Here is a 27591-nt window from a genome sequence, read left to right on the forward strand (position 1 = left end):
CTCGCTATATGGCACACCTGAGCCCACACACACACGCAGGCAGACAGATGGAAATAACGTGAAGTCTCACCCTCTTAAAATGCCAGCCGGACGCACTCCTACAGCAGTGTTCAAACGTAAGAGGAATAATTTCAAAAATGTGTCTCAAATGCAGACTTGGTTCAGTGTACGTAGAGAGAGCTAAATGCTTAAAATGATGGCAAAACTGAGGTGGTTGTTTTTGGAGTTATAAAGGAAAGATTAAAAGTCAGCGCTCAGCTTCAATCGGCAACGTTAAGAACAACAAACAAAGCCAGAAATCTTGGTGTAGTCACAAGGGGGTAAGCGAGCATCTGGAAAGCGTACCTCCTATGGGGAGTTTCTGAGGCTAACAAGCCATCACCTCCCGTTAGCATCCCATTGACTCCCATTCATTTTGGCGTGACTTTGACAGCGAATAACTTTACATCTGAAGAGTTTAAAGACTCTATTTGTCCATTGTTTATTTCTAAAGAAACACAACAATGTATAAAAGGCTCCATTACCTTGTATCTCACGTTATGCATCCGTAGCAGCCATTTTTGTAAAAATAGGCTCACGATTGTGTCATAACCACGCAACTTTCTGTCGCACAGTAGAGAAATTATGTATAGTCAGGAGAAGCTCGCAGGCAATCGGGGGGGACGTGGAGACATACAGTCAAGGGAGAAGTCCACAGAGACTCCATGAAAGCATCGCAACAAAATATTTCAGGAACATTTTGCTCCTGCTCCTACGCTGATGGACAGCTCCTACTCACGCTCTCCGTCTCTGCTAGATTGGGAATGATTGAGATTTCTCTTGGCACAGCTACCAGAAGACTTCCAACTTTCAGACAGGTTGCTCACGTCACATCTACGTCGTCAAGCTCAGTTGGAGGCTGCACAGCAGCTGCGCAGTACGCTCAGCCATCAACGGAAAAGATCTTCTAATTGACTTCACTGGTCTCCGTCGAAGTCTATGGCGTTGCTGTGTCCATTTCTTTCACTGTCTATGTGTAGTCAGCGCGTACGTCCCAGGTTCTTCGATTGTATTCCTGTTTTCCTTGACTTGCTTCCCTTCCTCGTGTCTTAGTCCGTCCCACCAAGGAAGCATGGGAGTGACGCAAGATAATCATGCGTGGAGAGAGGAAATGTGTTTTTAGAGACATGAGACGTCCTTTACTCTCAAGCGTCACGTGAATTTGTCAGCTGCATGGGCGGAGTTAGTAACGGCTTTCAGCTGCACGGCTTCAGGGAATGCTGTTTTCGTGTTTCCTCGCTCATAGCTCCTCAGAGATCCCTCCTCAATCCTAGTTCCTCGATCCTCGCTCATCGTTTCCCAGGGCAGGAATAAGAGTATTGAGACGACCTTCAATAAGGAGGGCCAGAACAACTTCCGGTTCAAGCGAAGGAGAAATCAAATAAGAAAAGTGAGATCCAGCCAGTGTTGTCTCGGTCTCTATACACTTTGGTCTTAGTGATGACTTGGTTTCGGTTTAGGTGGACCCAAGAGGAATCGTTTTGAAAATATGTCTCAAATGCAGACTGGGTTTAGTGTATGGAAAGAGAGCTAATTTTCTAAAATGACCATTTAAACGAAGACAAAAGGTCTCTCTGAGGTGGTTGCTTTGAAACCAGAGATGAACGATTTAGTCATTGCTGAGCTTCAATCGGCAATGTTCAGTGTTTCCTCTATGTTGGCGGCCCGCCACGGTAAAATTTCTGCCGCCACGGTATCAGAAATAGGGCAGACGCACACTATGTACACTGCGTACCGTCGCTCCTTCAGCTGTTTATGAAAAGTCATGAAGTCGTAATTACACAACTCTGCAGAGCTGTCTGCTCTACTGAACTCAAGCAAACTGTCATCCGCCCTCTCTCCCCTTTAGGGTGAGCAACTGGAACAGTCACAGGACGTCATCACTTGCGAAGTCATGGCAACCAAATAAACAGGGAGAGTACTACTTCACTCAATCTTAGGCAAAGTGATAAACAGCGACGAAAGCCGCGACATAAAATCCGCACTCACGCGGGTCCCGTGAAATATGACAGCTGCAGCTTATTGGAAAATAGCATTGTGGACACTCTTTGATGAATTTACTGTTTATCAGACCCCAGAGTAGACGAGAAGCTAACGTTAGCTAACGCTGTGGTCCCTCTGGCTTTGACTCCCCGCTGCAGGAGACGCTGTATTCCTCCGACACGCTGTATTAACATTTTAAAACTGTTTCCCAGGTTAGTGGGGGTGCATACCGTTCAAAACCAACATGAGAAACGTAGCTAGTAATGTTCACTCAGAGTTTTGTTGTTAAACAGTGTGTAAAATGAGCGGTGACATTAAATCACCCTACGGTACCGTCTATTTGCTGGATGGTTTCAAGGTAATGGTTGGTAGCTAACATTAGCAGATAAGCCTAACATTAGCAGATAAGCCCGTACTTTTTGACGTTCGACCCCCGACCCTCCCGCAAAAAAACATCAGACAAAGCCAGAAATCTTGGCGTAGTGACTGAATTTCAACAGCCACATTAAGACAATTGCAAAGTCAGCTTTTATTATTGTACGTCATAGCTGTCTTACTCTATTTTAGCCATTTTATATTCTGTTTAACGGAAGTTTTTAACTGCTCTTTAATGCTTTATTCGAAGCACTTTAAATTGCCTTGCTGCTGTTATATGCTATACAAAAAAAGCTGCCATGTCTTGCCTGTGTAATATGTAATGTTTATTTCCCTCTAGAAGCTTAACAATTAGCAGCCGAAGTCACAGCTAGGAAAGAGAACAAACGAATGTGTGAATAAGATAATGGAAGCGAAGGAGGTGGAAAAAGAGGGAGCTCGTGCGAGAGGTGAAAGGAGGAGAGGCTGAGATAGAGCGCAGGGCCCTGGGGTGATAGTTGTGTCTGCTCTTCCATTAGGGACCAGCTCACTACGGTTACGTGAGCAACAAGACACACACACAGCCTACTAGCTTTGACTGGTTCTCTCTCGATTTTTCTTTCTTTCTTTGGTCTCTCTTTTCACCTTCTTTCTGTTTTTCCTTCTCTGTTCTTTCATTCTTTCTTTCTACGTTTTGCCGGGCGTAACTATTCATTCTATCAGGGTGCGATTTGTGAAGAAAGCATGCAAGAATTAAATCCCCCTCTCAATACCATGGATATAGAGCCACTCGGCCAGGCATGCACTTATTTATGTACTTCAATATTTAATGGAAAATAATCTCAAAATGAAAAAGCACAAAGTGGTGTCAACATAAAACACAGCGCTTTCAAGCTGGAGAGCGGAGTTCACTTTGAGGTGAAAATACAATACTTTCACCCAGAAATCGCTTGTTCATTCCTCGGGAATGTCTTAATCCAAACCACGATCTTTTTCCTAATCTTAGAGTTTTGGTGCCTAAATTTACCTGTCATCGCCGCACGACACTCACTTTTTCATGGCCCCTGAAAGCTGAGAGCTCTGTAGAGGCTAAATACAACCAGCAACTGCCGCTTGGATTTTATCGTATCTCGCATTATACTGTTCACGTTACAGCGCTTTACTTTAAAATACTTCTAGACCAGAAAGGGGGAAGTCCCATGCATGGGGCGAGAATGAAAAGCTTGGAAGGGTTAGGGGACTAAGTATGAATTGGTTGGATGCTAAAGGAATGTAGGGAGGCACTTATTCATAGATGCAGTAATTGCAGAGAAGACACAGTGTGTGTGTGTGTGTGTGTGTGTGTGTGTGTGTGTGTGTGTGTTTCCCTCAGGTGCTTAGGCTCAGGTGCAGTGTGTGTGAGTCACACAATGTCCACGTCTTCTGCTAATAAACACTCCTCCTCTGTAACTAAATAAGTCATTACACGTCACGTAACCAATAATGTGCAAACCAAAAGGAGGTCAGTGTGAGGCCAAGCCATCTGAGTCAGACTGGAGAATCTTTTCTTCTAAGTGCTTCAGTTTTTACCCCGCAGGAGCGCTGGGTAGCTTATACTGTAGTAGGTGCTACATGCCCATCCCATTAGCTTTCAGTTAAGGGCCTTGTCTTCCCTCTCCTCTTAAGAGTTATGGGACTCTTATTCCGTTTGATCCTCCACCGTCTACGTCTTACAGGAAAAACACTTTTGAGGACACAGGCTTCTCAGCAGCACTACATTTACCCGTGCTTGACAGATATTGCTACTGTCAGCTGCTGTGTTCCCCAGACTGAGACCGAAGATTTGAGCTTTCCAAATCCCGACTGAAATGCTGTCCGGGGATGTTTAGGACCACGAAGAGCTGAGGAACCTGGGAAGGAACATAGACCGTAAAGATAATGAACATAGCATCAGTGACGTCACACATTGGTTTGTGTACTGCCATTTTGAAGCCTCAAGTTTGGCAATTTGGCCGTCGCCATCTTGGTTTTTGAAGTGACGTGACCATTTTTGAAAGATACAGTGGAGCTGGGGAGGATGACGCGGCCAAGCCAGTGTTGTTGATGGTTGCTATGGCGCTGCGCTAAGCTAAACGCTAAAGAGGGAAAGGTTTTCAACCCTTCTGAAGCGACTCATCGAGCGAAGAATTAGCGACAGGTAAACGCAGACCTCCGGGTACTGGCGCCCTTTTATCTGCATGTACGGCAGAACAGAAAATCGGCAAACTTTTCCCTTAAGTTACTAGCTAATACTAGCGGTAGCTAGCTAGCTTGTTTGGCAGAACGCTGAACAGGACATTTTTAGGCGACCAAAATGTTCCAGTTAACTTTGCTGATGTAAAAACACACAGTGAGAGTATACAAGTTTAAGATGAAAACACCCAGAAACAAGTTGAGGTCTATTTTAATGTCCACAGTGTTAGCATGATTAGCATCGCTAAGCCTCTGTCCTGATTGACAGGTCCTAAAGCATCCCCTGCTTTATCGTCTATTTTAAAATAAACAGGACCATAATTAACTAACAAATAAGAGAAGTAGGCTCATTTTCTCATAGACTTCTATAGAAACAGACTTCTTTTGGTGAAAGGGTTTTAAAAGTATGTTGGACTTATCTCCCTGCCATTGTGTTTTAGGCCAGGCAATGATTTTGACATTTAACACAATGCTTATTGCAGTCGATTGTAAATGTGATGAAGCAGAGGACAGTGTTGGGTCTCAGGCCCTAAACCATAACCACTTTGGCCTCTGTCCTGGCCTTTTACTGCTGGACAATATTGTTAGATTTACTGCTGTAAAGAGACTTGGACAGACTAATAGGAATCAATAAATACCGTCTATATCCTGTACATACATCACTCTGGTGTCATACCTTAGCTCTACAGCTAAAAAATGATCATTTGATTGCATGCTTAATCAATTAATTAAAAGTTCTCAGATTTTCAAATGCTCAATCTGCCACTGTTGTCATGGTAAACTGCATTATGTGCCGTGCGAGACGTGGGACATATTAAACAGTTCATTTGGAACTGCCAACCAGTTCTCCAAACCGAACAACCAGAGGTGGAAAGAGTACAAAAATATTCTACTTAAGTAAAAGTACTATTACTTTGAGGAACTTTTATTTAAGTACAAGTAAAATTACCAGTATAAAAATCTACTCAAGTACAAGTGAAAAGTAGCTTATTTAAAGGTCCTATGACATGCTGCTTTTAGGATGCTTTTATATAGGTCTTAGTGGTCCCCTAATACTGTATCTGAAGTCTCTTTTATATAGGCCTTAGTGGTCCTCTAATAGTGTATCTGAAGTCTCTTTTATATAGACCTTAGTGGTCCTCTAATAGTGTATCTGAAGTCTCTTTATATAGACCTTAGTGGTCCCCTAATACTGTATCTGAAGTCTCTTTATATAGACCTTAGTGGTCCTCTAATAGTGTATCTGAAGTCTCTTTTATATAGACCTTAGTGGTCCCCTAATACTGTATCTGAAGTCTGAAGTCTCTCTCCCGAAATTCAGCCTTGATGCAGAATTACAGCCACTAGAGCCAGTCCCACAATGAGCTTTCCTGAGGATGTGCCATTTCTGTGTCTGTAGCTTTAAATGCTATTGAGGAGGAGAGAGGGGGGGCAAGGTGGAGGGTGGGGGTGTGGTCTTGACCAACTGCCACTTTCCTCGTTTGAAAGCCATGATGTCTCTCTCTCTCTCTCATGGGCGGGCCAAATTCTCTGGGCGGGCAAAGCAGAGAAAGGGGAGGTAACCTTTCCCCTTATGACATCATAAAGGGAAGATTCCAGATCGGCCCATCTGAGCTTTCATTTTCTCAAAGGCAGAGCAGGATACCCAGGGCTCGGTTTACACCTATCACCATTTCTAGCCACTAGGGGACCATAGGCAGGCTGGGGAAACTCATTAAAGCAGCCATATTATGCTCATTTTCAGGTTCATAATTGTATTTTAAGGTTGTACCAGAATAGGTTTACATGGTTTAATTTTCTAAAAACACCATATTTGTGTTGTACTGCAGTGCTCTCTCTCACTGCTGCAGATCCTCTTTTCAGCTGGTCTCTGTTTTAGCTACAGAGTGAGAACTCTTTTCTTCTTCTTCTTCTGTACTATCTTTGATTGCACTTGCACATGCCCAGTAGCTCAGATGTAGCTCATGTCAGCTAGCTAGCTCCATAGACAGTAAAAGAAAGGCTGTTTCTACAACTTCAGTCAGTTACAAGGCAGGATTAGCTGGGAGACTTCTAAATGAGGGCGCACATGGAAGTAGTTCTTTTGTAGATTATGGTGAACTTGTGTGTGTTGTAGCAGTGCTTTGCTATTAAGAACGAGGTAGCATGCTAGCGTTAGCATGCTAGCGTTAGCATTAGCGTTAGCATGCTAACGCTACGAGCTAATGGTTGCGGTTAGCTTGCTCGTTTCGGCTTGTGACGTCACAAGCCGTGCCGATTTTGAACAGCTCACCCAGAGACTGAAGGCAGGACACATTCAGAAACCGTATCTCACTCTAAACAGCGTGGATGGATTTTTTTCAAAGTTTGTATGTGTGTGGAAGCACCAGAGACACAAAATAACACCCCAAATCCCAGAAAAAGTGATTTTTTCATAATATGGGCACTTTAATGTTAAAAAAACCTCATAAAGTGACATTTTCATGCCATGGGACCTTTAAATATGCACTTCAATAGCCAATGGAAAACACAGCGCTTTCAAGCCGGAGAGCGGATTTCACTTCGCAGTGAAAACAAAATACTTTCACCCAGGAAACACTCATTCGTTCCTCGGGAGTGTTTTAATCCAAACCATGATATTGTTACTAAACTTAATTAGTCGTTTTAACTGTCAGGGCCGCATGGCGCTCACTTTTTCTGGCTAAACTTCACTACCATGGCCCCTGAAAGGACCGTCATCTGGGGGTGCCTGTAGCCGGCTCACAGTCACCTGTTGGCGGCTGAACAACTGCCGCTGGTAGGTGGCGTCCCGGAGCTCTTCAAATTTACGAATCCTACTATGGCCACGCCAAGACCCGCCCTACAAAGCAACTCGATTGGTTTGAGTTAGGCTTTGCCCTTGAGTGGTTAAGGTTAGGATAGCCGATTGGTCAGGGGATAGGACCTGTACAAATGGGGTTACGTTACCTTGTGTAAGCATGGACGCCTGGCCAGTAAATGCTATTGAAGGGCGGGTCTTGGCGTGGCCATAGTGGGATTCGTAATCCGAAAATGAAATCAAAAGCTCTGAATGTGTGATACTTGTTTGATTCCTAATGCCTTTCTCCTCCTTCATTTCTTCCCTGAAAAGTCCCTTTCATTTTTTTCCACCGACATCTTCACTGATGTACTCACTGCTATCATTTCTAACTCCCACTGAGTCAATGCTCTCCTCACGCTGTGGAGGTAAACACTTCCCCGACTCCTCGCCAGCCGTTCCCTCCTCCCTCGCCACCTCTTCTCTCTGAAGTGCTCTTGCTTCGCGCCTCACTTTCTCTTTCTTATCTGTCTCTGTGTTTACAACAATCCCTCCTCCTCTCTGCCTCAGATCTACTTTCTCTTTGACTTTGTGCATCACGGCTACATTTGTGAGGTTTCATATGAATGGGTGGTTTTGGTTGGATCAATATTAATGGTGCCCTTGCTGTTACAGTAAGTAGAGGGAGGAGTATGAACATGCAGAGGATGAAGGTGCCTGTTTGTCTGGCTTTGTTAGAGCCGTACTCCTGATGGGCTTTATAGCTGCAATGTTACCTTAGATACTGTAACCTAGTAACCTTGTGAAATTTAAAATGACAGCATAAAAATAAGAAATAGCACAAACATGTAAACCTTACAACTACCGCATATAGATAAAATGATTAAAGCTTCAATTGTGCCTTAATGTAACATTGCAAGAGGCATATGTTACAATATTCCCCGTGTTAATGCCTTGTCTAGTGTGTGTGTGTGTGTGTGTGTGTGTGTGTGTGTGTGTGTGTGTGTGTGTGTGTGTGTGTGTGTTCTTGTGGGTCCAAAAACCACGAATACAGCATACTTGTGGGGTCCAGACAGCTTTGTGGGGCCAAAATGCTGGACCCCACAACTTTAAAGGTCTGTTTGAGGGTTAAGACTTGGTTTTAGGATTAGGGTTAGAATTAGGTTATGGTTAGGGTGAGGGTAAGGGTTAGGGTTAGGCATTTAGTGGTGATGGTTAAGGTTAGGATAAGGGGCTAGGGAATGCATTATGTCAATGACAAAGATAGTGAAACGCACGTGTGTGTGTGTGTGTGTGTGTGTGTGTGTGTGTGTGTGTCTGAGCAACAACATTTGAGGTGGACACCTAAGCGAGTGAAGGTGATAATAATGGCGGGTGTGCAGAAACTCTGAGCGGCTGCATGTCGACAACTGAGATTGAAACAGACAAAGAACAAAACCCTAAATTCGGCTGACGTGTGTGTGTGTGTGTGTGTGTGTGTGTGTGTGTGTTTGTGTGTGTGTGTGACAATGGAAAGAAACTGGGTCATGTTTACCTTGCGCCTGTATGTGTGATGAGCGCATTTAAACTGCATCTCTAATCCTTGTTTTTCTCTCTCTTTTTTGTCCAACTGAATTTGCAGTCACCCCGTTCCCCTAAACGTATACCTTCCCTCTTCTCGCTTTCATGTCTCGATTGCACCAGCTAACACCCCTATATCTCTCTGCACATCTCCTCCCTCATCCTCCAGCATCCCTCAGCAACGGCACGTACAATCCAGAATTACTGAGTGCAGTGGAGTGCATCTCTCCCTCCCCTTTCCTCTCCCCTCCCTCCCCTCTCCTTGATCTCGAATGACCATCGAGCAAGAAACACCCACCGGGCATCGCTCTGAAATTTGGACTCTGCATCTGCAGCAGCATACTTGCTGGATGCGTAAAGTAAATACACGCCAGTTGAGCCCAGCCTACATGTTCATACATAGCAGGGAAAGTGACAGCGCTACAGGAGAAATTCAAGGCCAAGCGCTGCGTGTATTTGAGTGTTTACAGCCAGCCTCCATTGATTTCCTGCAGCACTGAGAATCCATTAAACAGCCCTGCTGCTCGGTTTCACTTTGTTTTCGCCTCTCTCTGTCTCTCTGAAGCAGGGGCAGGCGACCTGCGGCTCCGGAGCCGCTGTGCCTCCCCTGTGGCTTTGACAATAAGTTATATGTAACTGAATAATGGTTATTTTTCTTAACATTTTAAATTTCATTTATTATTGATGTGGGCCTAGCGCTTTCACATCTGTAGTTCGGTTCATTTGGTCCGGACCAAGGGCAAAAAACTATACACTGTAGCATATTTCAGCCGTTTCGGTTCCTTTTCAAACCACTTTGTTTGCCCTGGTCCCAATCAGTTGATGAGTTGGTGAAAAGAACCAAAATGCAGCAACACAAGTCGTGTGACAACATTCACACGTCATTGGCCAGATGTGTCTGAATGTATTTGCTTAGACTATTTTGCAGAGCCACTGTTGCTGGGGGGGGGGGGCATTAAGTCAGACTCAGTGGTGAGTGAAACCGAAGCAGAGGGACAGACACAGAGCTGGAGCCTTTTTAATTCATTAACTTTATCGGTTATTAGGTAAATAAAACGCTGATACAGATAATCTGTAAACTGTCAAAAACGGCCCAATTATCGGGCAGCGACAATAATCGGTCGATCCCTAGTTTTTTTTCTCCTATCCCAGAATGTATCAGTGGTGTAGCCAGTCTTTACTGCACAGCGGTGTGACGACAGGTCTGGCAATGAAAGACCTTCATTATAAGGCTCAAATATGTTTTGTGGCTCCAGACAGATTGTTTAAAGGTTGCTTACTCCTGAAGTAATGAAAGTCAGTGACGCTCTGTTGGATCTTACACACTGAGACGCACACATGCACTCATGATGTGACTGGGATCAGCTGGGGGGGGGTCAGGGAGTGTGTTACAGGGAGGTCATTGCAGCTTCAAACTAAAAAAAAAGCTTTTAGGTTATAGAACAACGTTAGGATATAATTGATCCAGCTTAGACAGTGTGAAATGGCACAACAGCAGTTATTGGACCTGCATGTTAAACTCAACCTATTGGCTCATGTGATCAATATCCATAAGGCTAGTTATAGATCTGATCGATCAGGACATCCTGTGTGCGGTTAGAATAATGATTACAGGTAGATGTGATGGTGCTCACTCCGTTTTGTGAACTTATTGTAATATTTTAGGTGGGAATATGAAGTTAGGGTTATCCTTTAATTGGTAGCTGATGAGAAGCAGAAGATAAAGCCAGATGTGATTGGCTGCTGGTTATACTCCCAACAGCCAATCAGCTGTCAAGTTTTTTTTCTTCAGTTTTCACCATATTTGTATGCTCAGTGCAAGATAAATCTTGGCTGATGTTGCACAGGTGTAAAGACAATCTTTACTTTGTGATCTGGCATCAGAGGTGAACTTGAAAAGGTGAAATTTTGACCCTGAAAAACAAAAAGTTGCTCAGTCGACGAGGAGAGGGTTAAATGCTTCGGGAGCAAAAAACGTCGGAATAAGATAAAAAAAATGTGGAGAAAACCCCCCCCCACAAAAACATCAAAAGGCGCAGAAAAAAATCTATAAAAAACATCGGAAAAGGTGACAAGAAAAGAAAAACTTGGATAGAAGTGACAAGAGAGTCAAACGTTGAAAAAAAAAAGTTAAAATTTTGACCTAGAAAATCAAAAAGTTCCATGGTCGACAGGAAGACAACACCAGAGTTAAAGGGTAACTACCGATTTTTCCAACCTGGACCCTATTTTCCTGTTTTTGTGTCTAAGTGACGTGATGGGAACAACAATCTTTGACATTGGTGAGATCACCACAGTCAGCAGCTAGACTGGCTCCTCCCTCCTATGCACTTCCGCTCAATTTTCATTTTCCTTTGCGGTATATTCTTGGGTTTTCTCCGGCCAAATCTTTGGCGTTCCAATCAGTGAACAGAAGGAGTGGCTGAGAACGATGACGTTGAGGTCGTGCTCTAGTTTGAGTTGTAGTTCTGTAATGGCGGCGGAGAAAGATGCGAGCGAAGCCATTCGGTCCGTTGTGGCAACGCAGCCGAATATCCAGAAGTTAAAGCCCGAGTGGTGGCCATGATGTTGTGGCCCTCCTCCCCACGGGGTTCGGGAACAGTTTGATTTTCCAGCTTGCTCCGTTAGTGGTGAAGGATTTGGCTAAGGCTAACGCTAGCGATGCTAAGCCAACGTCACAACCAAACGTTAGCGATTGGTTATGTCAGATCCAGAGTGGCTCTGGGCAGATCCAATAGTTTTAAACTTCAACAGAGTACCCGCCTTCAAGGAAGTTAACACTTGTCAATGGAGAGTGGCCAGACTCTCTGGACTAATGAAATGGACCAGAGTCTGGTAGGACCAGGCTAGTGGACCAGAGTCTGGTAGGACCAGGCTAATGGACCAGAGTCTGGTAGGACCAGGCTAATGTACCAGAGTCTGGTAGGACCAGGCTAGTGTACTAGAGTCTGGTAGGACCAGGCTAATGGACCAGAGTCTGGTAGGACCAGGCTAATGGACCAGAGTCTGGTAGGACCAGGCTAGTGTACCAGAGTCTGGTAGGACCAGGCTAATGGACCAGAGTCTGGTAGGACCAGGCTAGTATACCAGAGTCTGGTAGGATCAGGCTAGTGGACCAGAGTCTGGTAGGACCAGGCTAATGGACCAGAGTCTGGTAGGACCAGGCTAGTGTACCAGAGTCTGGTAGGACCAGGCTAATGGACCAGAGTCTGGTAGGACCAGGCTAGTGTACCAGAGTCTGGTAGGACCAGGCTAGTGTACCAGAGTCTGGTAGGACCAGGCTAGTGTACCAGAGTCTGGTAGGACCAGGCTAATGGACCAGAGTCTGGGAGGACCAGGCTAGTGTACCAGAGTCTGGTAGGACCAGGCTAATGGACCAGAGTCTGGTAGGACCAGGCTAATGTACCAGAGTCTGGTAGGACCAGGCTAATGGACCAGAGTCTGGTAGGACCAGGCTAGTGGACCAGAGTCTGGTAGGACCAGGCTAATGTACCAGAGTCTGGTAGGACCAGGCTAATGGACCAGAGTCTGGTAGGACCAGGCTAGTCGACAGTGGCGAAACAAGCTACAATCTAAGTTAACAGGGCAATTGTGCCGCTTGTGTTTACCTTCACAAAAGGTTTCTCCCTAAAAAGAAGTTTTCCTCGCCACTGTCGCACTAAATGCTTTCTCTTGGGGGAATTACTGGAATTGTTGGGTCTTTGTAAATTATAGTGTGTGGTTCTCCGGGAACCATCACCTTATCGTGGTGGAGAGGTTTGTGTGTCCCTATGAACCTGAGGGCTGTGTTGTCTGGAGCTTTGTGCTCCTGGTAGGGTCTCCCAAGGCAAAGTGGTCTCAGGTGAGGGGCCAGACAAAGAATGGTTCAAAAACCCCATGAAAAAACGAGGTAGAGATGATGTGACCCTGCCCGGAGGAAGCCCGGGGCCCCCGTCTGGAGCCAGGCCCAGATGGAGGGCCCGTCAGCGAGCGCCTGGTGGCCGGGTTTGCCACGGAGCCCGGCCGGGCACAGCCCGAAAAAGCTACGTGGCACCTCTCTCTCCAACCCATGGGCCCACCACCTGTGGGAGGAACCGCTGGGGTCGGGTGCGCTGCCACATGGGTGGCAGTGAAGGTCAGGGGCCTCGACGGACCAGACCCGGGCAGCAGACGCTGGCTCTGGGGACGTGGAACGTCACCTCTCTGTGGGGGAAGGAACCGGAACTTGTGCGGGAGGTGGAGCGCTACCAGTTGGATCTGGTGGGGCTTACCTCTACGCACAGTCTCGGTTCTGGAACCATACTCCTGGATAGGGGTTGGACTCTTTTCTTCTCCGGAGTTGCCCAGGGTGTGAGGCGCCGGGCGGGTGTGGGGATACTCACAAGTCCCCGGCTGAGCGCCGCTACGTTGGAGTTTACCCCGGTGGACGAGAGGGTCGCCTCCCTACGCCTGCGAGTTGTGGGGGGGGAAATTCTGACTGTTGTTTGTGCGTATGCACCAAACAAGAGCTCGGAGTATTCGGCCTTCTTGGAGACCCTGAATGGAGTCCTGTATGGGGCTCCAGTAGGGGACTCCATAGTTCTGCTGGGGGACTTCAACGCGCACGTGGGCAATGATGGAGACACATGGAGAGGCGTGATTGGGAGGAACGGCCTCCCTGATCTAAACCAGAGTGGTTGTTTGTTGTTGGACTTCTGTGCTAGTCATGGATTGTCTATAACGAACACCATGTTCGAACATAGGGATGCTCATAAGTGTACTTGGTACCAGAGCACCCTAGGCCAAAGGTCAATGATCGATTTTATAATCGTTTCATCTGATCTGAGGCCGTATGTTTTGGACACTCGGGTGAAGAGAGGGGCAGACCTGTGAACTGATCACCATCTGGTGGTGAGTTGGGTCAGAGGGTGGGGGAAGACTCTGGACAGACCTGGTAAACCCAAACGGGTAGTGCGGGTGAACTGGGAACGTCTGGAGGAGGCCCCTGTCCGACAGACTTTCAACTCACACCTCCGGCGGAGCTTTTCGTGCATCCCTGTGGAGGCTGGGGGCATTGAACCCGAGTGGACAATGTTCAAAGTTTCCATTGCTGAAGCTGCGGCAGGGAGCTGTGGTCTTAGGGTCTTATGTGCCTCAAGGGGCGGCAACCCACGAACACCGTGGTGGACACCGGTGGTCAGGGAAGCCGTCCGACTGAAGAAGGAGTCTTTCTGGGATATGTTATCCCAGGGGACTCCGGAGGCAGTTGCAAGTTACCGAAGGGCCCGAAGGGCTGCAGCCTCTGCCGTGAAAGAGGCAAAGCAGCTGGTGTGGGAGAGGTTCGGAGAAGACATGGAGAAGGACTTTCGGTCGGCACCAAGGTGCTTCTGGAAAACCGTTCGCCACCTCAGGAGGGGGAAGCGGGGAACCATCCAAGCTGTGTACAGTAAGGATGGGACGCTGCTGACCTCAACTGAGGAGGTAATAGGGCGGTGGAAGGAGCACTTTGAGGAACTCCTAAATCCGACTAATACGCCCTCTATGGTAGAGGCAGAGCTGGAGGATGATGGGGGATTGTCGTCAATTTCCCTGGTGGAAGTTGCTGAGGTAGTTAAACAACTCCACAGTGGCAAAGCCCCAGGGATTGATGAGATCCGTCCATAAATGCTTAAAGCTCTGGGTGTGGAGGGGTTGTCTTGGTTGACACGCCTCTTCAACATTGCGTGGAAGTCGGGGACGGTGCCTAAGGAGTGGCAGACCGGGGTGGTGGTTCCCCTTTTCAAAAAGGGGGACCAGAGGATGTGTGCCAATTACAGGGGTATCACACTTCTCAGCCTCCCCGGTAAAGTCTACTCCAAGGTGCTGGAAAGGAGGGTTCGGTCGATAGTCGAACCTCAGGTTGAAGAGGAACAATGCGGATTCCGTCCTGGTCGTGGAACAATGGACCAGATCTTTACTCTCGCAAGGATCCTGGAGGGAGCCTGGGAGTATGCCCAACCGGTCTACATGTGCTTTGTGGATCTGGAGAAGGCGTATGACCGGGTCCCCCGGGAGACACTGTGGGAGGTGCTGCGGGAGTACGGGGTGAGGGGGTCCCTTCTCAGGGCCATCCAATCTCTGTACGACCAAAGCGAGAGCTGTGTCCGGGTTCTCGGCAGTAAGTCGGACTCGTTTCAGGTGAGAGTTGGCCTCCGCCAGGGCTGCGCTTTGTCACCAATCCTGTTTGTAGTATTTATGGACAGGATATCGAGGCGTAGTCGGGGTGGAGAGGGGTTGCAGTTTGGTGAGCTGGGGATCTCATCGCTGCTTTTTGCAGATGATGTGGTCCTGATGGCATCGTCGGCCTGTGACCTTCAGCACTCACTGGATCGGTTCGCAGCCGAGTGTGAAGCGGCTGGGATGAGGATCAGCACCTCTAAATCTGAGGCCATGGTTCTCAGCAGGAAACCGATGGAGTGCCTTCTCCAGGTAGGGAATGAGTCTTTACCCCAAGTGAAGGAGTTCAAGTACCTTGGAGTCTTGTTCGCGAGTGAGGGAACAATGGAGCGGGAGATTGGTCGGAGAATCGGCGCAGCGGGTGCGGTATTACACTCAATTTATCGCACCGTTGTGACGAAAAGAGAGCTGAGCCAGAAGGCAAAGCTCTCAATCTACCGGTCAGTTTTCGTTCCTACCCTCACCTATGGTCATGAAGGCTGGGTCATGACCGAAAGAACGAGATCCAGGGTACAAGCGGCCGAAATGGGTTTCCTCAGGAGGGTGGCTGGCGTCTCCCTTAGAGATAGGGTGAGAAGCTCAGTCACCCGTGAGGAGCTCGGAGTAGAGCCGCTGCTCCTTCGCGTCGAAAGGAGCCAGTTGAGGTGGTTCGGGCATCTGGTAAGGATGCCCCCTGGGCGCCTCCCTAGGGAGGTTTTCCAGGCACGTCCAGCTGGGAGGAGGCCTCGGGGAAGACCCAGGACTAGGTGGAGGGATTATATCTCCAACCTGGCCTGGGAACGCCTCGGGATCCCCCAGTCGGAGCTGGTTAATGTGGCTCGGGAAAGGGAAGTTTGGGGTCCCCTGCTGGAGCTGCTACCCCCGCGACCCGTTACCGGATAAGCGGAAGAAGATGGATGGAAGATGGATGGATGGTCTAGACCTACTCTATCTGTAAAGTGCCTTGAGATAACTCTTGTTATGATTTGATAACTATAAATAAAATGTAATTTAATTGAATGATTAAACTGACCCTTGGCCCAGTGTGAGCGTTCTGACAAAATAAAAAACATTGCACACAAAAAAGCAAAAGGAATACAAAAAGCTTTGCTCAATTTACTCCATAATGGTGTGTCAGCTGGATACAGTAATATCGTGAGCAGCGTGAAGTGGAGTCCACAGGCAGATTTGAGGTGACTCAGTGTGATAGTGACTGCTTTTAAGAGGCTAAAACATAATTAGCCGAGGTCACGGAAAGGTGGATGTTTTCCTTTTTGTACCATTCTCATCTATCCTGTCTTTTCTCCCCCGCTTGTCACCACTTTTCTGTCTAACTTTGCCTCATTTTGTTCCACTCTCTTCTCTCATTTTTTATCTTGGCTGAGAGAAGGCAGACAGGGATGGATGACTGAGGAAATTGATTTCTCTTTATCGCTGTTGTGCCCCATACAGTAAGCTGTCTGCTGCACCTTTGCGTGCAGCTACAGTGTGCACATATCCGTGCATAGAGACATAGATTTCATTTCATTTTTTCAGTCAAGCTTTTAATTTATTTATGCTCGAGAGATCATGGAGGGGCGACCCTCATTTACAACGACATCCAGTCAATTACAAAGACAAAGTAGATAGATAGATAGATAGATAGATAGATACTTTATTCATCCCGAGGGAAATTTTAATAATCAGAAAAGAAACAAACAAAACAACACAGAAAAGAAGCAACACCATCAATAGAAAGCTACTACAACTTTCTAAATTGGAAATTTATTAAAGATAATTAGGATGTAAAAGAAAATGCAACCATGTTAAGCAATTAGAAGTAGAAGTTTGGAGGTTTAAAAACCCAGATTTCTAAAATGTTTAAAAGGTACAAGTGAGTTGATTTTGTTAAAAGGAGGGGCTGTATTTTGTTCCATGAGTCAGGTGCACTAAAATTAAAAGTTCAGACCGAGCTGGAGAATCTGCCCGGAGACAGGAGGGAGATAGGAGGGGGACGCCTTCAAGCAAGATGATAAAAGATTAGGAAGAGAGTGAGACGGGGTTCATAATCTGACATAGACTTTGCTGACTTGAACTCCGTATACTTTTGTTTGTGGTTAGGGAAACTCAGTGTCATTTTGTGAAGTCACAATTGTGTTCTGTAAACTTAAATGCTGGACTTCAGTAAACTTGCTTAACTGAACTTTTCGTCTCAGATTGATCCTTGTGTTCTGGTAAACTTAAGTCCGCTGAAAGAAGGCGCGGGAATTAATTTGAGTCAGATTTGACAGGCGTTAGGGCCTTATTTAAGAATTTAAAATTCCCTATAAGACCGAGCTTGTGTAACATGAAGTAATGGCTGAGCAGTCAGCAGAACGTGTCTGATTAGGTGACAAAGCAGTTCTGAAAGGTAATGTGGTAGTTTTCCAACAACGGTCTTATAAAATGCTGTGCTCACCTCAACACTATGATTGCAGGATCCTCTCATGTTTACATGCATATATCTCTCTTTTTTTCTTTACAGTTGCCGTACAAGCAACAGGAAAAGTCTAATCCTGACCACCACATCTCCCACGCTGCCTCGCCCACACTCCCCTCTCCCCCTCCCCGGACACATCGGTACGTATAGTAACTGACCAACACATTCTCACTCCCATCGCTTAAAATACGGACGCTTGGTCAAGGTGCCTTTGGCGTTTGTTATTGATGCTAAAAGTCTCCTTTAGCGTCATATTGGTTGGGTTTAGGTAAAGAAGAATGGGACAGTTGGGTTTAGGTAAAGAAGAATGGGACAGTTGGGTTTAGGTAAAGAAGAACAGGACAGTTGGGTTTAGGTAAAGAAGAACGGGACAGTTGGGTTTAGGAAATGAAGAATGGGACAGTTGGGTTTAGGTAAAGAAGAACGGGACAGTTGGGTTTAGGAAAAGAAGAACGGGACGGTTGGGTTTAGGTAAAGAAGAACGGGACGGTTGGGTTTAGGTAAAGAAGAACGGGACGGTTGGGTTTAGGTAAAGAAGAACGGGACAGTTGGGTTTAGGAAAAGAAGAACGGGACAGTTGGGTTTAGGAAAAGAAGAACGGGACAGTTGTGTTTAGGTAAAGAAGAACACGACAGTTGTGTTTAGGTAAAGAAGAACGGGACAGTTGGGTTTAGTCAAAGAAGAACGGGACAGTTGGGTTTAGGTAAAGAAGAACGGGACAGTTGGGTTTAGTCAAAGAAGAACGGGACAGTTGGGTTTAGTCAAAGAAGAACGGGACAGTTGGGTTTAGGAAACGAAGAACGGGACAGTTGGGTTTAGGTAAAGAAGAACAGGACAGTTGTGTTTAGGTAAAGAAGAACGGGACAGTTGTGTTTAGGTAAAGAAGAACGGGACAGTTGTGTTTAGGTAAAGAAGAACGGGACAGTTGGGTTTAGGAAAAGAAGAACGGGACAGTTGGGTTTAGGAAAAGAAGAACGGGACAGTTGTGTTTAGGTAAAGAAGAACGGGACAGTTGGGTTTAGTCAAAGAAGAACGGGACAGTTGGGTTTAGTCAAAGAAGAACGGGACAGTTGGGTTTAGTCAAAGAAGAACGGGACAGTTGGGTTTAGGAAAAGAAGAACGGGACAGTTGGGTTTAGTCAAAGAAGAACGGGACAGTTGGGTTTAGGAAAAGAAGAACGGGACAGTTGGGTTTAGTCAAAGAAGAACGGGACAGTTGGGTTTAGGAAAAGAAGAACGGGACAGTTGTGTTTAGGTAAAGAAGAACGGGACAGTTGGGTTTAGGTAAAGAAGAACAGGACAGTTGGGTTTAGGTAAAAATAAACGGGACAGTTGGGTTTAGGTAAAGAAGAACAGGACAGTTGGGTTTAGGAAACGTGACACGCAGGACACGATCCCCGGTCTCCTGGGTGAAACTCCTGTGAAAGTCCCGGAGTGAGTACTGGCACATCACACCCCAGCCGGGACGTTGTCTCCTTCATTTTATTGTTGGGAGACAGGATAACTTTTTTAACCTCTTACTTTTTTTAAACTTTTTTAACCTCTAACCTGATTCCAAAATATGTAATTAAGAAAGACATAATTCCCCCAGCATAACAACAAGTTTAAAGGATTTATTTGGGTCTTTGAACTGAAACTGACTAAAGAATCATAATCCCAGTAATGTTTGACATTTTGGGGAATATGCGTATATGTTGTTGGTTTGAGTGTCACTGCCACATACTCTCTGATCCCCAACACTGATACCTAAAGGGTTGTGCAGATAAAACATCATGCTCCCTTATTATATAATTAGCTGGCTTGATTCATTCATCTATGCAAAAAGCTGTCAGTCCATTAATCAAAACACCCACATTACTCTTCACAGAACAATGCAGACTAAATAAAAAGCTTTGGCTACAAAGCAGTCATCAGTCTAAAAATGAACAATTAGGAAAAATTAATTAAGAAATTAATTTCACACCCTTTTACCCCTTAAACCACGTGTCAAACTCAAGGCCCACGGGCCAAATCCGGCCCCTCGCAGATTTTGATCCGGCCCGCATATCAATTTAAGTTCACAATACATTTTGGCCCACCTAGTTTTTGTCACTTTTCCCGACGTTTTTGTAACTTTTTCAGACATTTTTGTATCTTTTCCCAATGTTTTTGAGGGCTTTTTTCCTATGATGGCTAAGGAACTTTTTTGTTGGCTTTTTTAGGGCTTTATGTCGACCAAACTGTAAGAGAGAAGACTATATGAGACATGCAATAATACATTCAAAGATATTTGACTTTTTCGATTAAATAAAAGCATATCAATCATCTCTACATGTCTGACTCTTGATGTGATTCTTTATTTTCCAGTGTGGCCCTTAGTGAAGTTGAGTTTGACGCCCCTGCCTTAAACCCTACCCAATGACTATGAAGAGTCCCACTGTTGGATTGAACCATAGATTCAGAAGCAGCATTAGTGTCTCATCCTGTGTGCATGTCTTGTCCCAACAGGAAGCAGCCCTCTGGACAGCCCGCGGAACTTTTCTCCCAGCAACCCTGCACACTTCTCCTTCGCCTCCTCCAGAAGGTCACTGCTTTATAAATGTTACTACCAGGGCTTTAAATTGAATATAACATTGTAAAGTTACTAGCCAATTTGGCTGATGATGAATTAAGCATTCAACACTGCGTCTGTTTGAATCAGCCGGCTGCAAAAACTATGCGACAAGTCAGTTGTGCTTGTAGTACTAATCCTACATTTCCCATGAACACTATGTCGTGACGTGTCATACAACCGTTGGCTACGCGTCTAGCGTGCGTGGTATTGATTACGAGCTATGCTAACAAACCAGAGGAGCTGAAATGAAGTAGCCTAGTTAGGAAAAAGAAATGTGGCTAGTGGACAATCTGATTGGCTGGTAACTTTAAATAAAAAACTACTAGCCATGTTGGCTAGTGCCAGCGATGTGCAGAAAGTAGGGCTGCACGATATGAGGAAATTATCTAATTGCGATTATTTTGGCTGATATTGCGTTTGCGATATGATTCACAATATTGGCGTGAATGATCGTTTTTGTATCATTATTCTCATTTTCATTGAAAATTATTAACATTGAAAGAAATTAAAATGATTATAGTGTGATTTTTGTACCAAACAAAGGTTTTTTTCTTTAGTCTGTAGGATAGGATTTGTAGGCCGGGACATCTCTGCAGCACCACAATACTTGATTCAGAATGGTTTAACACATATTTTGCCATTAACAAATATTGCGCCCCTCTGCGATTTAGATATTGCACTAGTCCATATTCCGATTTCAATACAATTGCGATTAATTGTGCAGCCCTAGCAGAAAGAGGGACAGAAAGTGAGACAGACAGAAGTCAAATCAGCGTGAGACAAAGGGACGGGAGTGCGGAGTACAAGTGAGCATCCGAGAACAGAAGAGGTGTGGATCTGCTGTTGTGCGAGGTCTCACACATCCTCCCACTGCACTCACAGGGTCTCGCAGAGTAACAGGCTGACTCATGTATAGTCTCGCATTGTCAGACCCTCCTCCACAGCGCTGCAATCACAATCGTCTTGGGCGGTGCTAAGTGCCGGACGGAGTAACGGCGCCTCTGCAAAATAGCCTCAGGAAGGAACTTGTTTTGGTGGAATGTGTACGTTCAAAAGTAGTTTTAGTCGTGCAACAGACAGAGATTGGACAGATAGTCTAGCTAGCTGTCTGGATTTACCCTGCAGAGATCTGAGGAGCAGTTAACCATAGTCCTCACAAATCCACCGGAGTTTAGAACGCCAACACAAAGAAAGAGGAAGGCAACGGATATCCGGCCTAAATGAGTAAAATCCGCCGGAATCCAACTAAGCAACCAAGCAATCCCAGAAGTGGAACGTCGTGGATATAGACTCATGTATGACAGGGCCGAGTCATTACATTCACAGTGTCTCTGTGGTTATTCAAGCTGCTCTGGTGACACTGTGACTACCCTTTGTCGAATATCTACGAATATCTCTATCAAATTGCTACATTTACGCTTCGCGTCAGGCTGTAGTTCTGATACATAAACAAGGACCAGCCTTCCCTCTCATGTGTTCTATAGGCAGAGATGTATGTGAAGAGGGCTGTTGTGTTCCTCTGTCTCTCCTTAGACAGTCAGACACCCAGTGTTGGGAGTGTAAATCCTCTCTCATCGTTCATCAAATCCATCTGCCTGCCCTTCGCTGTGCGATCGCAAAGCAAAATGATTAAGTCTTCTGTGCTCTCTTCCCTGAGAAAAGCCCCTGGGACGAACCAGATGTGTTATAAGTCATCGATCTGCTGAATGACATGTCTTTCGTGCAGCTGAAATTGAAACGTGTCAACATAGTATGTGAAAAATAGGTTGTCAGGGTTGTTTTTCAGGCTTTCAAATATTAAAGACATGAGACAGGCAAGCGAATATCATCTGGGGTTTTATGACAAAATTTATGCATCAGGTTTTTAAAAGGTGTTGTAGGTAGGATTGGGAAGATCCAGGACTTAGCCAAAACATTTTAACATCGACAACTTCTCAGTCCCTCCCCCCTTTCCGCTAAAGCCCAAAACGGTCTCCTAAGCCCCTCCCCCCACAAGGGAGAATGAATGCGTGTGCATGAGCAGTGATTGACACGCAGTTAGACACCCCCCCCCCTGGCCCTGATTGGTGCATCTGAACAGTTAGACACCCCCCCTGGCCCTGATTGGTGCATCTGAACAGGGAGCTGTGGCTTTTTGTAAATCTCTCTCCAGGCTGTAGGTGGAGCCAGAGGAGCTGGATTTATTTTTTAAATGACCTGCTTCATGTAGTTCTACTGGAACATAGGGTCAGTTTCAGCAGATATGACAGAAAGTTAGTTTTATAAGTCTTACCTACTGCACCTTTAGGTGATGTTAACATTTGTGTTCTCTGCAGAGCGGACGGACGACGGTGGTCTTTGGCGTCTTTGCCCTCTTCTGGATACGGCACCAACACTCCCAGCTCGACGGTAAATACCTGCTCATCACATAAATAAGAGATTCCCAACCAGTGAAATAGCTCAACAGACAAATCAACCCCCAGAAAACTCAATAGAGAAATAGAAATTATGATTTGATTTAAACGTAAATACCCACATTATATGTTAAGGAGGAGAATACACAGTTACATAGTTATCTAAAAATTATGAAACCGTAATGTAACAGATAAACAGCTGAAACGTCTAGCTTCATAGTACGAATACAAACTTGACCTTGAACTTAAAGTGCTCATATTATGCTCATTTTCAGGTTCATAATTGTATTTAGAGGTTATATCAGAAATGGTTTAATTTTCCAAAAACACCATATTTTTGTTGTACTGCACATTGCTGCAGCTCCTCTTTTCACCCTGTGTGTTGAGCTCTCTGTTTTAGCTACAGAGTGAGACCTCTCACTTCTGTTCTATCTTTGTTGGGAGTCGCACATGCTCAGTACCTAGGTAAGGACTACTAGCCAGTCAGAAGCAGAGTATGAGGGCGTGCCCTGACAGTACCTAGGTAAGGACTACTAGCCAGTCAGAAGCAGAGTATGAGGGCGTGCCCTGACAGTACCTAGGTAAGGACTACTAGCCAGTCAGAAGCAGAGTATGAGGGCGTGCCATGCTAGCAGCTAGGCGAGCATTATAACATGTGTTCCAAAGTGACCACGTTTGTCTCTGAAGTAAAGGCTGGACTACAATAGAGCTGTTTGGAGCAGTTTGTGAACAGTGTTTTCTGTTGGAGATGGTAAGTCCCTTTGGGGTGGACTTTAGGCTTTTTCACTTTGTAAACCTATAACATGCACAACAAATATATATCACACAATAAAGGAAAGGGAAAAAGACAAAAAGCATAATATGAGCACTTTAAACATTGAAAATTCAGTTTTTGTAACAATATCCACTTTTACATAGCTAATTGGTCATTTTAAAGTTGGGGGGAGGCAGTTTATCTTTGAAATTCATAATAATCTTTCAGCATATTGTAGCTGTAGTCTATCTATAAACAGTATATAGAGGAAAGAAGTTGTGTAAAAAAAGTTTTCCAGTTTATTATCCAGGGAACATTTCCTATGAAAACAGTCGGGAGAGCAGGTCTGCTAGGGTTAGCCTTTAGCCTAGCACGAACACCGGCTCATCTACCGCGTTTACGTTTCCTCTCACATCGCTGCTATCTGAACGAGAAGCTGGTGCAAGCCCGTGCTTGCCAGATGGGGGGGCTAAACAGAGAGGGCAGAGGGAGAGCTGCAGGAAGAGGTCTCACTCTACTTCAAATTCTGGTGTTTTTTTTGTTTTTTTTATTCTACGTCTTGCAGCTTTAAAGCTATAGGACATAGTATCCAGGGTGGGAAATTAGCACCCGCCACCAGCCAATGGCGGGTACTTTTTCAAAGTGGCGGGTGACTTTGCCTTGTATACCAGCCACAGTGGTGGGTGGATTGTAAAACATTCCTCATAACGGATTGGAGAGCTTTTGTCAAAGAATGCTGTTGCTAAGTAACAATACACAATGCTTATAGGAGTCGCGTTACGTTACTGCTAATGACTGCCCAACATTTCTGGATTTTGCTGCTTCATAATAAAAACATTAAATACCAAAGTAACGGAGGACTTTTATTGTGAAGAACTTATAGGAAATTAAACCGTTCACAGCCGGGGCTTTGACTCCGCATATTTCCGTCAACTACTTTTGTCAAGTAGTTTTCAGCGATCGTCCGTGACACCATGTGGCTGAGCTGAGGTACAGACGAAACGAAAATTATCGGTTAAAAACATGTGGCGACATATCCCGGTGTTAAGAGGCGGAGTCAGCATTAGCTATGAATGTACTCTGTTGAGGGCGAAGTAAAGAAAAAGAGAAGGTAGCCTACATTTCGAACAAGTGGAGCATTGACAAAACGTACAGAGAAAGACCGTGTAAAACATTTCAGACCGTCCTGCCAACCTGTATTAAACATCAATGTACGCTCGAACGATTTTTCAGTTGCTGAAAGCTGCTGCTGTTTTAATCCTGTCGGCTCTCTGCTGCTCAGTTCCACACACACCCACACCCACAACACACCCACACACCCACACACACACCCCAACCCACACACAACCACAACACACCCACGCACCCACACACACCCCAACCCACACACAACCACAACACACCCACGCACCCACGCACCCACACACACCCCCACACACACACACCCACACACACGGTGGATGCAGGAAAAAACGGAGATGAGATGTACACGATGACCTAAATTGAGGACAGCTAACGGTCATTATTGTAAGTGCAATGATAAGTTAAAGTCCAATAAGTACTTTATCAAACCATATGAATGTGTCCCAGGCCAGGTTAGGAAATTAACTAACAAGCCACTGACAGAAATGTTCAAATTTGATTCATTCAATAAATTATTATTTTTTGTCTTAAATCCACCAGCCATTTTCATATTATACCAACATTTGCAGCATCCTGAGCCTTTTTGGTTACTAGGAAAACTCAGCCCAGAGTCATTTTATTCTTCCCAAAATAAGTTTCCTTTTTATTTTTAAAGAACTATACAAAAATGCAACTTTCACTGTCTCTCGCAACTTCATTGCAACAAAAATACAAAAGACATTGCAACTTTTATCACAATGTTTTACAAAAGCTCCCGCAAAATCAGGCATTTTGGGCCGCAACAATCTCAAAAAAAAGGCTGCGAAATCCTGGAGGGACTGTTTAATGCTATGTTACTGAGAGATGAGTCAATATTTTTTTTGTTCATTAAACATGTAGGCTTACAATTACTGTAGAATATGACCAAACTGACCAAACTGACCAAACACAATTTTACCATGGTCTCGCAGGGTTTTTTTCACATCACTTTTTATTTGCCTATATTAATAAAATATGTATTAATAATAAAAAATAATGTATTGAAGCAATTCAAAATATGCTAGTTCTTTTATAAATTTGAATTCCGGAAAAAGTGGCTGGTAAAAAATAGAAGTGGCAATAAAGTTAATTTCCCACCCTGATAGTATCTGTCGCCCCCATGAGGAATTCTAAGTAATGACAGCAATTCTGTCAGCGCCTCCACATGATACAAGCCTTCCGCGATCGTGCACCACCCCCACCCCTCCCCAACGCAGTTGCTAGTAGCCAAGGAGGACACGGAGGATTAAAAACACATGATGGACTCTTCAGAAGGGGTCATTATCTTCACTCCAGTTTCTGTGCATGAAAGTCGCCGGACGACACAATCTTCTGAACATAGTCATACTGAGAAATACAGAGAGAGTTGTGTGGAGCTGATAGTCTTAATTAGCTTTGTAGAAACTCATTTGGCAACGGCTTGAATGTAACGGACGTTCATCAATATCAAAAAGTTGCGCACTAAAGCTTTAAATAACGTCCTGTTTAAAATCCATGCATAAGAACATGGGACATTTGGAACATGTAGCATGTCTATTTTCTCCGTAGATTGAGATCATTTGGAGCTAGTATCCAAATAATTTCTTTGTTTTTCACATCAGTAATTCAGAGTATCATGCTCTATCATAGCACTGCTTGGCTGAGTAGCCTATCAGTTAAAAATAAAACAAAGCTATTTGATCAAATTAAAATTTGTTCAAAGATTATGGGACTACCTGTAGCACACTCCTTTCAGGAAGCTCACAATAATAGTCTGCTCAGACTGGCCAGGAATATCTCAAATGACTGCTCACATGTTTTGCACAGAGAATATCAGCTTCTGCCTTCAAACAGACGCTTTAGAGTTCATTCTTTCAATCACATCAGACTTAAAAACTCTTTCATACATCAATCTGTCCTATTGTTAAACCAGCTACATTAAATCCAGTGCAATATTTATTCAGGGTTGCAAGTCTCCAAGACCTTGTCTGTGTGTTCACGTCATTTTCTGTTGTTATACATGTATGCTTTGTCTCCTTATTTGGGTGTTTATGTCATTTGTGGTAATGTTTCATGTATGGCTTTTGTGTTATTCATCTTATGTATGTCTATATGTATGTATGTCTATGTCCTCTTTTTTATATGAGCTACCCAGGGATGCAAAAAGAATTTCAGCCCTGGCTGACAATAAAGTCGTATCGTATGTCTGGTGGGGTTGACTCTGGGGGCACGTCATAGCATAAAAGGCTTGGAACCACTGACATAATTTACTGTAATTAGCACAGATGTAATGTCTAGCCTCCTTTTTCATCCATCTGTCAGATTCCCACCAACACTGCCAAGACTTCATTTCACTCCATTGGCATTATCTCATGGTTGTTAAAAGCAAGCTTCTTCATCAGCCTTTAAATCTTTCACTTAAAAACACTCACACAAAACATTTAAACCTTATCCATCTCCAGCATGTTGTCACTTCTATTTTTTTATTTTTTTTTTATGTTTCTTGCGTCACAGCAGCGTCAGAGGCCTGGATCCTGCTCTCCATCTCCATCTGGAGGGTTAGATGGATGGATGGAGGGAGGGATGGATAGATGGAGGGATAGATGGAGGGATGGATGGATGGATGGATGGGTGGATGGAGGGATGTAGGGTTGGATGGATGGATGGAGGGTTAGATGGATGGATGGATGGATGGAGGGTTAGATGGATGGATGGATGGATGGAGGTTTAGATGGATGGATGGATGGATGGAGGGTTAGATGGATGGATGGAGGTTTAGATGGATGGATGGATGGAGGGTTAGATGGATGAATGGTTAGATGGATGGAGGTTTAGATGGATGGAGGGATGGATGGATGGAGGGTTAGATGGATGGTTGGATGGATGGATGGATGGAGGGTTAGATGGATGGATGGATGGATGGATGGATGGATGGAGGGTTAGATGGATGGATGGATGGATGGAGGTTTAGATGGATGGATGGATGGAGGGTTAGATGGATGAATGGTTAGATGGATGGAGGTTTAGATGGATGGAGGGATGGATGGATGGAGGGTTAGATGGATGGTTGGATGGATGGATGGAGGGTTAGATGGATGGATGGATGAATGTTTAGATGGATGGTTGGATGGATGGATGTTTAGATGGATGGTTGGATGGATGGATGTTTAGATGGATG

At 45.0% G+C, this 27591-nt stretch overlaps 1 protein-coding gene across 5 annotated transcripts in view; it reads left to right on the forward strand.

Moving 5' to 3' along the window:
• The window catches only part of LOC116065484 (microtubule-associated serine/threonine-protein kinase 1-like), a 92952-nt gene that overhangs the window by 22939 nt on the left and 42422 nt on the right, over nucleotides 1–27591 (forward strand). For all 5 annotated transcript variants that reach the window (XM_031321034.2, XM_031321031.2, XM_031321032.2 and 2 more), the window contains 3 exons: nucleotides 17580–17674; nucleotides 20021–20096; nucleotides 22442–22514. In XM_031321034.2, the coding sequence (XP_031176894.1) occupies nucleotides 17580–17674; nucleotides 20021–20096; nucleotides 22442–22514 (244 nt within the window). The remainder of the gene's footprint in view (nucleotides 1–17579; nucleotides 17675–20020; nucleotides 20097–22441; nucleotides 22515–27591) is intronic.

This window comes from Sander lucioperca, chromosome 21, assembly GCF_008315115.2.
Source record: "Sander lucioperca isolate FBNREF2018 chromosome 21, SLUC_FBN_1.2, whole genome shotgun sequence".
Lineage (NCBI taxonomy): Eukaryota > Metazoa > Chordata > Actinopteri > Perciformes > Percidae > Sander > Sander lucioperca.